Source organism: Brassica oleracea, chromosome C8, assembly GCF_000695525.1.
Source record: "Brassica oleracea var. oleracea cultivar TO1000 chromosome C8, BOL, whole genome shotgun sequence".
Classification (NCBI taxonomy): Eukaryota; Viridiplantae; Streptophyta; class Magnoliopsida; order Brassicales; family Brassicaceae; genus Brassica; species Brassica oleracea.
The window spans coordinates 33,602,314-33,614,632 of NC_027755.1; the positions used below are offsets into that span (position 1 = coordinate 33,602,314).

The window sequence follows — 12,319 nt, forward strand, 5'->3', positions numbered from 1 at the left end:
TTTTATTTTATTATTGGTTGATTTGTGGTTAGATAAATAACTAATGATGTTTTTGTTTATAAATATAAAAAATTAATAATTTTTTAATCTATATATACAATTCTAAAACGACTTATATTAAAAAACATAAATATATATTATAATAAATTGTAATTAGATAATTAAAAAGTTAATTGTAAAATAAAAGTTTAACCAATCTATTGTTTACAAGTGTTATATTAAGATTTAACGGAGTTCTAAAAAGTCTAAACATTAGAACTCCTCTCTATTATCTCTCCTCTTTTTCAAAAAAACTCAATTTAGAACCTCTTTAAAACTCCTTGTTGGAGGTGCTCTCAGCGACTTAGACTACACAAACAGAACAAAAAACTTTCGAAGATGAGGTTGTGCTGGGGTGTGAATCAGGTGCCCATTCATTCTTTCATTGGTACCACAAAATATCAATCAATCAACCATTATATCCTAAACGATTCCACTTACAGAAAACTTCTCACCCCTCTGGAAATGAATAAACCCTTACTTTTGAATTACAAGCTAGGGATCATGGACCTATTTCTGAGATCACAGTTACACTAAGCATATTAAGTTTATGGTTTTAGTTCCTGGTTTTAAGTTGCATAAAGAAAAAGATAACTAGCAAAATAAATAGAAAGCGGAATGTATAACAAAACTGCAATAATAATATCCTCAAGTGTGCAACATTGATAGTAAGAGCATAAAGTTTAAAAACATTCCATGAAATCGCCAAAACAAAACCACCGTCAATCATTAAGTTTCAGCTTAGTTCATTCTCTGGGCAGCCTCCTTGGCGAGAACCCTCTCCTTAGCCTTGGTCTTGGCTTGAGACTTGGATCCCATTATGCCTCCTCCCCACTTCTTCCTGTACTCCTCGTACTTGTCGTTGAAGTTTGCCTTTTCACCCAAAAAAAAAGAACATGTTAAAGATACAGTATAGTACAAACTGTTCCACAACTGAAGTTGAGTTGAGTTTTAGTAACCTTGATGGCTTCAAGGATTTTGCTGAACTCGAGCTTGTCCTCGTTCTTGACAGTGGTCAAGCACAAGCAAGCAGCGGTCTTCTGGTGAACAACCTGCAAGTAGATGCGAGAAATGAACATCAATCAAGGCTAAGAGTGAAAAAGGTTCTCTAATGAAATGAAAATGGCATTGAGAGGCGAATCCCTATATTACCGTTCCAAGACGAGATTTGCCTTTAACAATGCAGTAAGGCACTTCCATCTTTCTGCAAAGAGCAGGTAACCAGACGACCAGCTCGATGGGGTCAACATCGTGAGCAATGACGACAAGCTGCGCCTTGTTCTGCTCGATGAGGTAAGTCACGTGGTTGAGCCCGTACTTGACAACAATGGGCTTCTTGGATTCAGAAGGCTTTCCCTCAGCCTCGGCTTGGGCCTTTTTCAAAAGACGATCCTTCTTTGCGGCCTTGTCCTCAGGCCTGTACTTCATAAGAAGCTTGAAAAGCTGGGTCGCAAGGTTCTTGTCAAGAGTCTTGGTGAACTGGTTCAAAGCAGGAGGGACCTTGAGCCTCTGCTTGAGGATACGCTTCTGCCTTTGGAGACGGATGGACTTGGGCCATTTGATGTAACGAGTCAAGTCCTTCTTAGGAGGGAGAGCACCACCGATACCAAATTGCTTTGGCCTTCTCTCAAACAACGGGTTGGTAACCTTCTCCTGATAAATAAAAAATAATTATGCACAATGGTAGATGAGATGTTATCTAAGCAATTAGAGAGTATTACCGTCTTCTTCTTTGTAACCACCTTCACTCCCCTTTTGGGTGCCTACGAATATCAAAACAAGCGAAAGCTAAATAATCAACACGGATCAGTACATAAGGGACCTATAAGAAGCAATCTAACTAGATTGATTCCGCAAGACAAAGTACAAAACCAAACAAATGCTGCAAGAGGACATTACCATTGCTACAGACTGACGGCGAAGACTCAACTTAGGGTTTTGAGTTTTATCACATCCTTTATATATAGAGAATTCTTTGATATTTACACTTTTGGCCACGTACCTTCTTTATTTTCATCTTTGAATTTGCAAAATAGTTTTCATATAATTTTTGTGGATTGTCTTTTTTTTTTCATTTTACTTTTTAGTTTTAAGCAAAAATTTAATATTCTTCATTTTCAATCACAATCGAAAATTAAAGTATTATAACTCTTGATTATTACCAGCATAAAATTCTTTTGACTGGATGTAATAATCAGTGTAGAGCAAAATTATCACTTATATATGTTTATTTATAAAAAAAATTAGATTTCTATCATCTTTGATGAACAATGTACAGTTTATACATCAAGGCCAGTCCAACCAGAGAAGGCATACATAGACCAGTCAGTGAGTTGAGAATTTTCCGTATAAAAACGAACATATTGGTCAAAGCTACAAAGAGAGAGAGAGAGAGAGAGAGAGAGAGAGAAGAGGAGTCTGTTTCAAAACTGCACCCGAATGTCCGATCGGTTATCCTCACAAACTCCTTCGGCAAAGCAACTCTATTTGTGTAACTTTTACTTTCTTTATCTACTACACCAAAAAAAAGAAGAAGACAACACTGCCAAGAACAAACAAAGGAACATCAGATTTGTGTTTTTGAGTAAACATAACTAAGAAAATGTAAACGAATAAAATCATCCTTACCTACTTAAAGAGCCTATCACCACTACAGAGAAGCTACTGTTATTCCGAACTCTTGTAATCTTATTCTTTCCTTTCTTTGTAATACCCTAAATGGCTTATTTAGAACGAGGACAGTTTACAATCTGCCAGAAAACATTCAAATTAGGCTCTGTATATAATATGGTAACTCATGTATCAAAATGGCAAAGGATGTACTGACCTGATAATGGGGGTAACGGCTTTCTCTGTCTTGAGATTGAGAATTCGAGATGCCAGTACCAGAAGTTACCTATTGGCTGCTCTCTGTATATGTACTCCATACATGGTTCTTGGATAATTAGTTGGAATCTGAAGGAGTCAAGAGTCAAGAGTCAAGAGTCAAGTTCCTTCCTTCGTTTACCAGAAACCTCCTCATATCAGACAACTCTTCTTGGATTTTTTTTTTTGTACAAATGATTATGGGATCCAAAACAAATGCTCAAAACGCACGTGGAATCGCAAGGCAAACAAACAGATGATTCTTTTCACCGTCAGTGGAGTCGCAAGTCTTGGTTTTAGCTTTTCTTTCACCGGTTATTGGCCTTCATTGCAAGCTTCACTAAACGTAGCAACCCCTCCAAGTCTTGGAAGTTATAATCTAGAGCGCTTTTAATGGATATAATCCCCTCTCCTTGTTGTTGGGCCTCCTCCAGGTTTTCAACAGAAGCTGCCAATGCCACGCGTGATTTCCTCGAGGCATCCATTCCCAGGTTCACGTTCTGAGCCTAGAAACAGTTTAGAGTAACGAATCATATCACTTCATCTTCCATTTTCACCAACTCTATATATCTAAGTATAGCTGGTGGCAAAAGTGAACTTGCAAGAGGCATTAATAAGACTCACAAATTGAAGTAGACGCAATATATTAAAGCGGTTTTGCGCAGAGATGACGTGGTTCCCAGCAACTAAAGGAGAGCTGATCCCCCTTGAGTTTCCAGCTTTATCTGCTCCTCCTGCTGGATGGTTCACGTTATCAACATCCGAGGCAGAAGACGAAGGAGACTCACCTAAAAGTCAAGTGACAAGAAGAAGATTACAACGTGAAACATTGCCAGGAATTTGAGTATCTCCGGCGACTATCTTGCTCACCTGGAGGAACCATTTGCAAAGAAGTCTGCAATTCATGTCGATATCTATTAACACTGATGTAAGAGGAATTGACCACTCTCATATACGCGGCTTCCATGCACTTGTAAGCCAGCGCGGCAGCTCCCGTGTCTTTAGACTTCTCATACTCTTGCGCACAAAATCTATCATGAAAAAAAAATATATATTTTATTAATGGGAAAAAAAAAAGAATGAACAGAGATGTTTCCTTTTCCTCGCAACTCTAAATTACCCGCATAAATTCGCTGTGCTAATATAGATATGCACAGACTGGGCCATTGTCTCTCCTTGTCTACTAGCACTCTCGTTGCTGCTCATTTCCAAGACAAAAGCGCCATGGAGAAACTTGATGCAAGCCTGGAAGTAGAGCTCAATGAACTCAAGGTTTGACAAAGAGTCCTGCACCAAGAACAACGAGAGCAAGACCTGAGAAGACAATACAAGATGACACCCGCAACTGAACTATGAGAAGAGAAAAAAAACCTTGAGACGATCAGCCGTGTGTTTTAAGTCTTTAGCTTCTTTTAAAATATTATGGCCAGCTTGCACAGATATTACTTCCTTTCTCAAGGGGCTTGGAGAAGGCTCGTTTCTCCTTATTTGGGTTGTTGCCTTTATAGAGGATGGTGGACGTGATGGAGAAGCTAAATCTGCTTTGTTACTCCTTTCTGATATTCTTTCAACGTCATGAGGCTTTGGAATGTTTGGTCTCGCGACCGTATCTACTCTACCGTCAGGACTATCAAGGTGTATCTTCTTATCGATTAGTCTCGGACCGTCCCGTGAATCAGAAGACATATTAATGCTCTTGTCTTTGCACCGAGAAGATAAACCTTTCCCTGACTTCTTCGCCAGAGAATCATTGCTATGACGTTGATGATCGCTAGGCTGCTTTCCTTCGCCACCATTCTCAAAATTGGCATCCAGAGAAGGTTCAGGACGCTCTTTGGCTTTCAAAGATCCTTTATTATCCCAAACATCAGGCACAGAAGATTCGTTTGATCCATGTTTGTCCTTTGTCCGCGTTTGCGATCTATCACTCCCACCATCATCTTCACCTTCACCATAAGATGATTCTACTTTCTTCTTTCTCGCGGATACACTTTTCCCCAAGCTGGAAATCCTCATAGGTGACGACGTCACGGACTCAACAGGCGAACATTTAGCTTCGTGTGAGCTGTTTCTCGGTTTATGAGAATCTGAAATCTTAGAAGAACTAGACGTGGCCGCAACATGTCCGTGCTCTCTTCTCGAGTGACTTGCGTTTCTCTTTTCCGACTTCACATTGCCATGAGAGAAACTTGGCTCCTTTTCTTCTTTAAGAACTCGAGCTTTCTTTCGCTCATGGTTTCCCTCGTCAGCATACAACCGAGAGCCATGGCTTTCTTTCAGTTTCCTCTTTTTACTGCCCACTGTGCTGTTGCTATTTCCCGTGTCCGAAGCTCCTCCTCCTTCCTCTTTTGGCACTTTAGAGGTGGTGACTCGAGGCTTGGAGTTTCTCTCTGCTGACGCGGCAGGGACACCATTGCAGTGTTCAGATTCATCAGGAAACAGAAAACTTTCAATCTTCATTTTCTTGGCCAGCATTGAGCTCCCTTGATCTGCCTTCCTTTTGTTATTCACCTTCAAGCTCCTCGGCTCATCAGAAAGGTTTCCTTTCACTTTCTGTTTATGTTTATCGTCGGCCAGGTCACCAAGTCCTTGCGAATTGTGCACGTTTCCATTTCTTGCTGATGTAAGGACTGTCTTCTTGCTAGTTTCCGCAGTTCGAGAAACTTCTCTATCCATCCCATTATCCATCTTTCTTAAACCCTTTTTCTTCTTTTTCGTGTTGTCATCTCCCTGAGGTTTAAGACCACTGGGGTTACTCTGCACTGAAGCTTGGCTGTCAGGTGCAGGAATCTGATACAACGCATACAGAGCTTTCGTTGTTTCATCTTCAGGTACATGGCAATAGTTTGCATCAGGTCTAAACACACACATTATCAAAACGAGAATCAAACACACATTCCAGCCAATAATGTGACACAATAACAGAGAAGTTAAGATAACTCACAGCCAATTAAGCATTGTGCACATCCATTTCTTAGGAAGGTCTTTTGGTAAGACACCGTAAGGAAGAAGCCGCCACTTTCCACACTTGTCACAAGCAACCCAATTGTCTTGTATGATCACAGGATTCGAACCAAGTTTGCTCAATACCGGTCCAGGACCAACGTTTTGAGATTCTGCCCATGTGAAGCTCGACTTTTCAGGCATGTCTTCCAAGGCAGGAAGTCCCTTCTCCGACAACGAACAATTTGGTTCCTCTTCTTCTTCTTCAGAGTCCTTCATATCTCCAAAGAAGTCTTTGTAAGTTTCCTCAGTTTTTTTGCCACTATTTTTTGGTTTCAAGGCTGCCACTTCCTTCTTCTCAGCTTCACCATTCATCTTAGAACTTCTATGTTCCTTAAACTTCGATGACGACTGCAGCTCCTGTTCTATACGATCAGACCTCTTCTTATGACCACTTTTCACCTTTGTCGTACTTGTTTCCTTTTTGACTAAATCAGGAGCTTTACTTCCTTTGTGTATGCCAACTTTCCTCGAGTGTCCTGAAGCATCATCATTAGTCTTTTTATCTTCCCGAGCACTTCCAGCTGAACTAGTCTTTGGATCTTTATGACGAGTTAGATCCCACGTTCTTCTGTCCACGTCACCCACCATTTCCCCCTTGACACTGCCATTGTAGCTTTCCTTGGACGCATCAAATAATGTACTACTGGCTCTTTCGTTGTTCTCCGGATATGATGTGTTTGTTTCCGTCGGCTCCTTCACGGTGGTATCAGTTCCATCTAACACACCCTTCTTACTGCGGACATTTGTCTCCACCATCTTTCTTTTCTTCTCTACTGATTGTTTCTCCCCAGCTTTTTGAGTTTCCACACCTTTCGCCATATACTTATATCCGTTTTGTGGGGTTTCCCTTTCGATGAATTGAATCAGATCATCAGAGAGAGGAGATAGCAACTGACAATGATCCACGGGAATGGAAGTCATTGCCTGCATAGAAGAATGTACCAAAACGATGAGTATCTTAAAACAAAGGAGACCTCTTCAGTATTTAGAAAAAAAAGAAGGAAAAGCTCACATTAAGAATACAGGTGGGAGACTCCAACGGAGAACAACCTTGAGGTTCCCCATTCATCCCCTCACTACCTGAAAGACTAATATTATTATCTGATGACAAAGAAGGCGACAGATCCAGTCCGAGGCCACTTTTTATGGCGGCAGCATTATTATCTGTAGATAAATTATCTGATCCCATCTTTATCCGGAGCTTCAGAGAGTTTTGTTTACTGAAGACACCAGGTTTCTTGGTTTCAGTTTCCTGTCTGGAACTAGAGTTGGGTTTCTTGGACTTCATTGACTTTTTGGGGATTCTAGAGGACACAAGCCCAGGTTTTGCCTTTTTAGGAACAGTAGAAGAAGCTGCATTACCACTCTGGGACTGAGAGAAAATAAAAAAGGTTAAGAGAGTAAGTATTATTACAGCATTTACAAAACAAAAAAAAACAGAGAAAAAAGAAACATATACCTCGCCTGGTAAGATGTTGGGAGATCTAGTCCCCGCAGAGCTCAGAGGCTTTGCCGGTGTCTTTGGATGAGACCAAAGAGGGGAACGTTGGTAAGTTGGCAAGAAAGAGCCATAGCCACCAAATTTGGCCCCTGTAATAAAATATCAAAGGACTAGTTTCACACTTTGTGACCCAAACGAAGAAGAAGAAGAACAGTTGCTGCCACGCATGTAACATACCAAGATTCTCAGCTGAGAAATCGCCCTCGAAGTCTTTCTTGAAATGTCCAAGTATATTTTGAAGCTTGTCATCCTTCAACATAAACAAGAGAAAGTAACATTCAAAAAATCAAAACACTGATTACTTCCCAAAATAACGGGTTCTAAGACTCTGAGGTGCTAATAAACTTGTGTGTTCGATACTGGTGACGCAGACCAAAATAGCCTTTTAAAACCGATGCATAATCTGTAAAATATTACATGGAACAGATACTAAACACGCAGGTAGATAAGCCAAGGCATCATTAGTTAACAACTTGACCAATCTGCGGAACTGATTTAAACGTTGCAGTTGAATGGTAATGAAATTACCAAACAAAAGTATCCATAAGATTCAAAACAATACCATATCAAATAAAATATCAACCAAGTAAATAATATCCCTACCAAAGTGAGACAATCTAGTATCGAAGACACTAAGGTAAGACAACAATGCAACATTAACACAATGTCATATCGGTGAGAAGGTGGAGGGGCGTTACAATGTAAGAGAGATCGTTGTCAGGGTCAATGGTTCCACCAAAATCATTAAGAGTATTGTAAGAGCAAGCCTCTCCTTCTTCAAGCTCAGACTCCTCCATATTCCTCTTCCACACCAACCAAAACCCTAGCCCCTTTGTAACATTGCAATCCCCAAATTAAACTACTAAAAAAAAACAGCAGTAAAAACCAGACCGTAACACAAAACTCTTAGCTACCAATCCAGCAAACAGTAAAGCCCCAAGCAAATACACCTAAAGAGTTTGCCCTAACACTTGATCGACTTGGAAACCCGATCAGGACCCCCAAAGCCGACACAAGAGACAAAATCGAAACCCAGAAACTGAAAAAAATTAAAAAAAATTTGGTTCAATTTCGACAAATTGAATAGAAAAAAAAAAACAATTTGGGACCGAATCAGAGCAGAATTTTTTGGGATTATACGTTTGGAGTTTCGATATCTCTCCTAATAGCTGGACAAAATCAATTCAGCAAACCAACCCAACGTAGAATGAATAATCTCCCGGGTTTTGATATTGAGCAGCCGCGGTTTTTTATTTATTTATTGCAGCTTTCCATTTTTTTTGTTCTACGTGTCGTACGACTAAAATATGATTTTAACTCTGATTTTATTTTATTTAATTATTTCTGAGCTTAAGATAAATCTCTTTGCTTACGGCCCACTTAGCTGGTGCTGGGTGGTGGTCTGAAAATTCAATGTGCGCGAGCGCGCGTGCGAAAGCTCCGGCGTGTGTTTTAAACTCGCGTTTTCTCATTTTCTTACTATTAATTAATAGGTGGTGACGTTAATAATATTTGTAACTTAACTCGTGCCTCATGCGCAGAGCTGTGCTAACCTAGCCATAAGGGCTGTTCGTTTGGTTGCCGCAGGTACCGGCGGCAGCGGCAGCGTCAACATTCTGCGTCAATTCTTGTTCGTTTCGTTGACGCAGGAAACTGCGTATGACGCCGCGTCCTGCGGCTGACGCCGATAAAATCTGCGGTCGCGATATAGTATGCGGCAGCGGCAGCGTCAGCGTCTGCGAAACGAACAACAACTGTCCTCATTGACGCTGCCGCCGCCGCTGACGCCGAAACCTGCGGTAACCAAACGAAGAGGACTATAGTAAAAAAAGAGGCGATCGCGTCAGGCCTCCCATTTTTCAACAATATTTGGGACCCCATATATATAAAAATATAATAGTAGTTTATAAAGTATAAGGAGTAAATACACATGTTATAACGAGCTTGTTGTCTATATATTTTGTTCTTGCATTTTAGTTTGATCTCTTTTGAATAATGTTTTTTTTTTGTCATAGACATGCTTAGTGTATCTAACAGTTCAATTATTTATAGAAAAAAAATATAAAAAACCTATTTGTTTTAAAAATAATTAGCCTTAGGCCCCAAAAGTGTAGGCGGCACTGCATGCACTTAGATTTTTTCATTCACCACCTTAGACGCAGGGCGGTCCGGAGATTTTGGTAGGCTCTGACTTTGTCTATGTAAAATTTTTTTTTATAAATTTGGGAGGCCAAATTTTTTTTTCTAGGGTTTATTTATATGTAATTTCTTTCATAAAATTTGGAGGCATGTTGCAAATGTTTCGCTTAGCATGGCACAGGGCCGGTCCTGCTTAGACGATTGTGATTTGAGCATGTTATTCATATATTTAGATGTTTAATTACTAATTTATTAGCTTCTTGATGGAAAACATAACAAGTATTGATAACTGGAAGTTTATTATGAAACACAAGTATAAGTATCATCGCGAGATATAACTATGCATGTACACTTATTACTGTGTGCGAATGTTGTCCTAATTTATAAAATTGGCATCCAAATTCCAACACGTAATAACTTATAGCTACCTTTTTTTACAATATAGTAACTAATTAAGAGAAAGAAAAAACGTTATATGAAAGAAATAAACGTAGAGAGCCGGTGGCCAAATATAGGTATCGACATTCGGGGTCCCAATCGGATTTCGGTTTTATCCATTCGAGTTTTGATTTTTTGGGTTTATCAAAATCAACCCCATTCGGGTTATATAAAAATTCGGTTCAAGACCGGTTCGGGTTCTATCGGATTCGGGCCAGGGTTAGTAAATCTTCAAAGAACCGGTATAACCCACTGTATTTTTGGGTTCGGATCCCAATCGGTTCTTCGGTTTAAAAGTACCTGATTTGTACCTATTTTGTAACTAAAACATAAATGAAATCGGTTCTTTGGATTTGAAATACATGATTTGTACATATTTTAATAGTCAAAACATAAGTAAAATCGATTCAAAAATAAGAAAAAACATCAAACGTGATCATACAAAATCAAGCCAAAGATAAACATAGTTAGTGATAAAAGAACCAGATAAATGAAATCATAAAACAAAAACTAAGTTCTCATGAAATGAGAAACATTATTCAATGAAGACAAAACCAAAATCTAAAAACTTCAGGCTTCAACCGCCACATTCCACCATCAACCTTCATGTAACAGATAATTGTTTTAGAAATTCAATAATATCTTCAAGTATTTTGGATACATATTAAAAATTAAGATCATAATTGGTAGAATTTTTTTTTGTGATTTTAAATGTTTCGGGTTCTATCGGATATCCATTTAGGTCCGGGTCTGGGTTCGGATAATATCCATAACCCAAAATACCAAAAAAAAAGATCCATTCGGTATTTATGTCGGGCTCGGATCGGTTCGGATTCATTTTTATCTGATCGTGTTCGGTTCGAATTTTCGAGTTCGGTTTATTCGCCCAGCCCTAGCCAAGCCAACAAACAAAAAGATAGTAAAGATAAGACAAACCTTCTTCTATATACAAAAACATGCATCTGATATCATTTTTGACGCGTTTTAAACGATGGCACGGCTCTGCGGTAGAGCCTGGGTTGTTGATCTGGTAACGTCACGTGCTAAGAAAACGACATATTATTCCCGCTGAATTAAATTCATCACAATGCATATTTAGACATATCAAGTAAAATATTGCGAGTATTCGTAGATTTTTTTTTTTTTTTTTTTTTTTTTTTGTATTCGTAGATTTTAAAACATAAAAGTTGCGTATAGCAATCTTGGCTTAGAAACAATAATTTGATATTTCTATTTACTTCACGTCATTACAAGCAATCTCATCTTTCCCTCGTCAGTGATACAAGAAAAAAAAAGAGAGTACACGTTCTGTGAACAAGTGGATGACTCAAGGCATGAGAACATATTAGTTGACGAAAGGACCCCCGCTACTCGTGTGGATAATGTACTAAAATGGCAGAGCAGATCGAAGTACTTCCATCGGTAAATTCAGTACTGATGGGTAAATGTGTAGTTTCGTCCTTACAACGAAAAGAGTCTCACTACAGTACATATCTATCCAAGTCAACTAAAGATAGCTTCCCACCCAGGTCTGGGACGGATCTGGATATCCGGAAATATAATAGCTCTCGTTGGTGACATGTGGTATTAAGGTTGAGTTGCAGAATGTATTGTAATTCGATGTAACTTGCAGTAAAAATAATATGGTAAAAACTGTTTACTTATGTTGTAAGTTTGCAGTAAAAATAAGAATTATCTATTCTATTAAAACCAGCAGCGTGACCCATTGATAAAAGTATAGTCCAACAATTATTTCAGCAATACATATTTTTTATATGATAACTAAAATGCCCTTTTAATTTTCGAAAGTAACCACCACGTGATCTTTTTTTTCGAAAGTAACCACCACTCCTTAATAGTTTGACCGGTTTACATAAATATTTTGTAACCTCCGTCATGATCCCAAAGTTCTCGGATAGTCAACGGTACATAATGTCTATGTGTAGAAGAAATAAATGCCTAATATTTGGTCGACTACTGTATACTTGATAATTAATGCTAAGTAATCTTATTCTTCACTGACCGACGCAACAATATGATTGACAACGGGTTTCTTATCATCTAATTTTTTTTTACCCATGTAAAAAAATAAGAATAGATTAAAACACAAGAAAAATACAAAATTATAAATTATATCAAATAAATTTGAATTGTTTCTATTGAAAAATATTGGTTTATTCCGAAAATAAAAATATTAAAACTGCTTCTTACTTTTTGACATTTTTACACAAGCCTAATAATAATTGTATATATAATTTATATAGTTGACAAAAAATATAATTTATATTAAAATATTTGAAGCGAATTTTTTATATTACTCTATTCAGTTCC

At 38.5% G+C, this 12,319-nt stretch overlaps 2 protein-coding genes across 3 annotated transcripts; both read right to left on the minus strand.

The window, feature by feature from the left end:
- Window positions 1–642: 642 nt before the first annotated feature.
- Window positions 643–2,010, minus strand: LOC106307692 (60S ribosomal protein L7a-2-like). Its single transcript, XM_013744713.1, has 5 exons — window positions 1,939–2,010; window positions 1,761–1,802; window positions 1,192–1,692; window positions 999–1,091; window positions 643–912 (listed from the first exon to the last, which is right to left on the minus strand). The coding sequence occupies exons 1-5, from the start codon at window positions 1,939–1,941 to the stop codon at window positions 781–783; spliced, it is 771 nt and encodes a 256-aa protein (XP_013600167.1). The 5' UTR covers window positions 1,942–2,010; the 3' UTR covers window positions 643–780.
- Window positions 2,011–2,279: 269 nt separating this feature from the next.
- LOC106311826 lies at window positions 2,280–8,679 on the minus strand. Of its 2 annotated transcripts, none has more exons than XM_013749127.1 (13): window positions 8,552–8,679; window positions 8,110–8,241; window positions 7,589–7,661; window positions 7,370–7,500; window positions 6,923–7,282; window positions 5,849–6,834; window positions 4,276–5,761; window positions 4,025–4,191; window positions 3,775–3,935; window positions 3,529–3,692; window positions 2,867–3,410; window positions 2,668–2,789; window positions 2,280–2,581 (listed from the first exon to the last, which is right to left on the minus strand). In XM_013749127.1, the coding sequence occupies exons 2-11, from the start codon at window positions 8,206–8,208 to the stop codon at window positions 3,213–3,215; spliced, it is 3,825 nt and encodes a 1,274-aa protein (XP_013604581.1). In that variant the 5' UTR covers window positions 8,209–8,241; window positions 8,552–8,679; the 3' UTR covers window positions 2,280–2,581; window positions 2,668–2,789; window positions 2,867–3,212. The 2 variants fall into 2 exon arrangements, with proteins under 2 accessions (XP_013604581.1, XP_013604580.1); XM_013749126.1 differs by having other exon boundaries at window positions 8,110–8,450.
- Between the last annotated feature and the right edge of the window lie 3,640 nt (window positions 8,680–12,319).

What these genes read in the sequence shown, in the direction of transcription:
- LOC106307692 (XM_013744713.1), bottom strand. An exon ending in TGGTTACAAAGAAGAAGACG is followed by an intron (nt 1,693 to 1,760) that starts GTAATACTCTCT and finishes TTTATTTATCAG; the next exon opens with GAGAAGGTTACCAACCCGTT. An exon ending in GCAAATCTCGTCTTGGAACG is followed by an intron (nt 1,092 to 1,191) that starts GTAATATAGGGA and finishes ATCTACTTGCAG; the next exon opens with GTTGTTCACCAGAAGACCGC.
- LOC106311826 (XM_013749127.1), bottom strand. Translation starts at nt 8,208, where the DNA reads ATGGAGGAGTCTGAGCTTGAAGAAGGAGAGGCTTGCTCTTACAATACT. An exon ending in ACACGGCTGATCGTCTCAAG is followed by an intron (nt 4,192 to 4,275) that starts GTTTTTTTTCTC and finishes TTCTTGGTGCAG; the next exon opens with GACTCTTTGTCAAACCTTGA. An exon ending in TATTGCGTCTACTTCAATTT is followed by an intron (nt 3,411 to 3,528) that starts GTGAGTCTTATT and finishes AACTGTTTCTAG; the next exon opens with GCTCAGAACGTGAACCTGGG.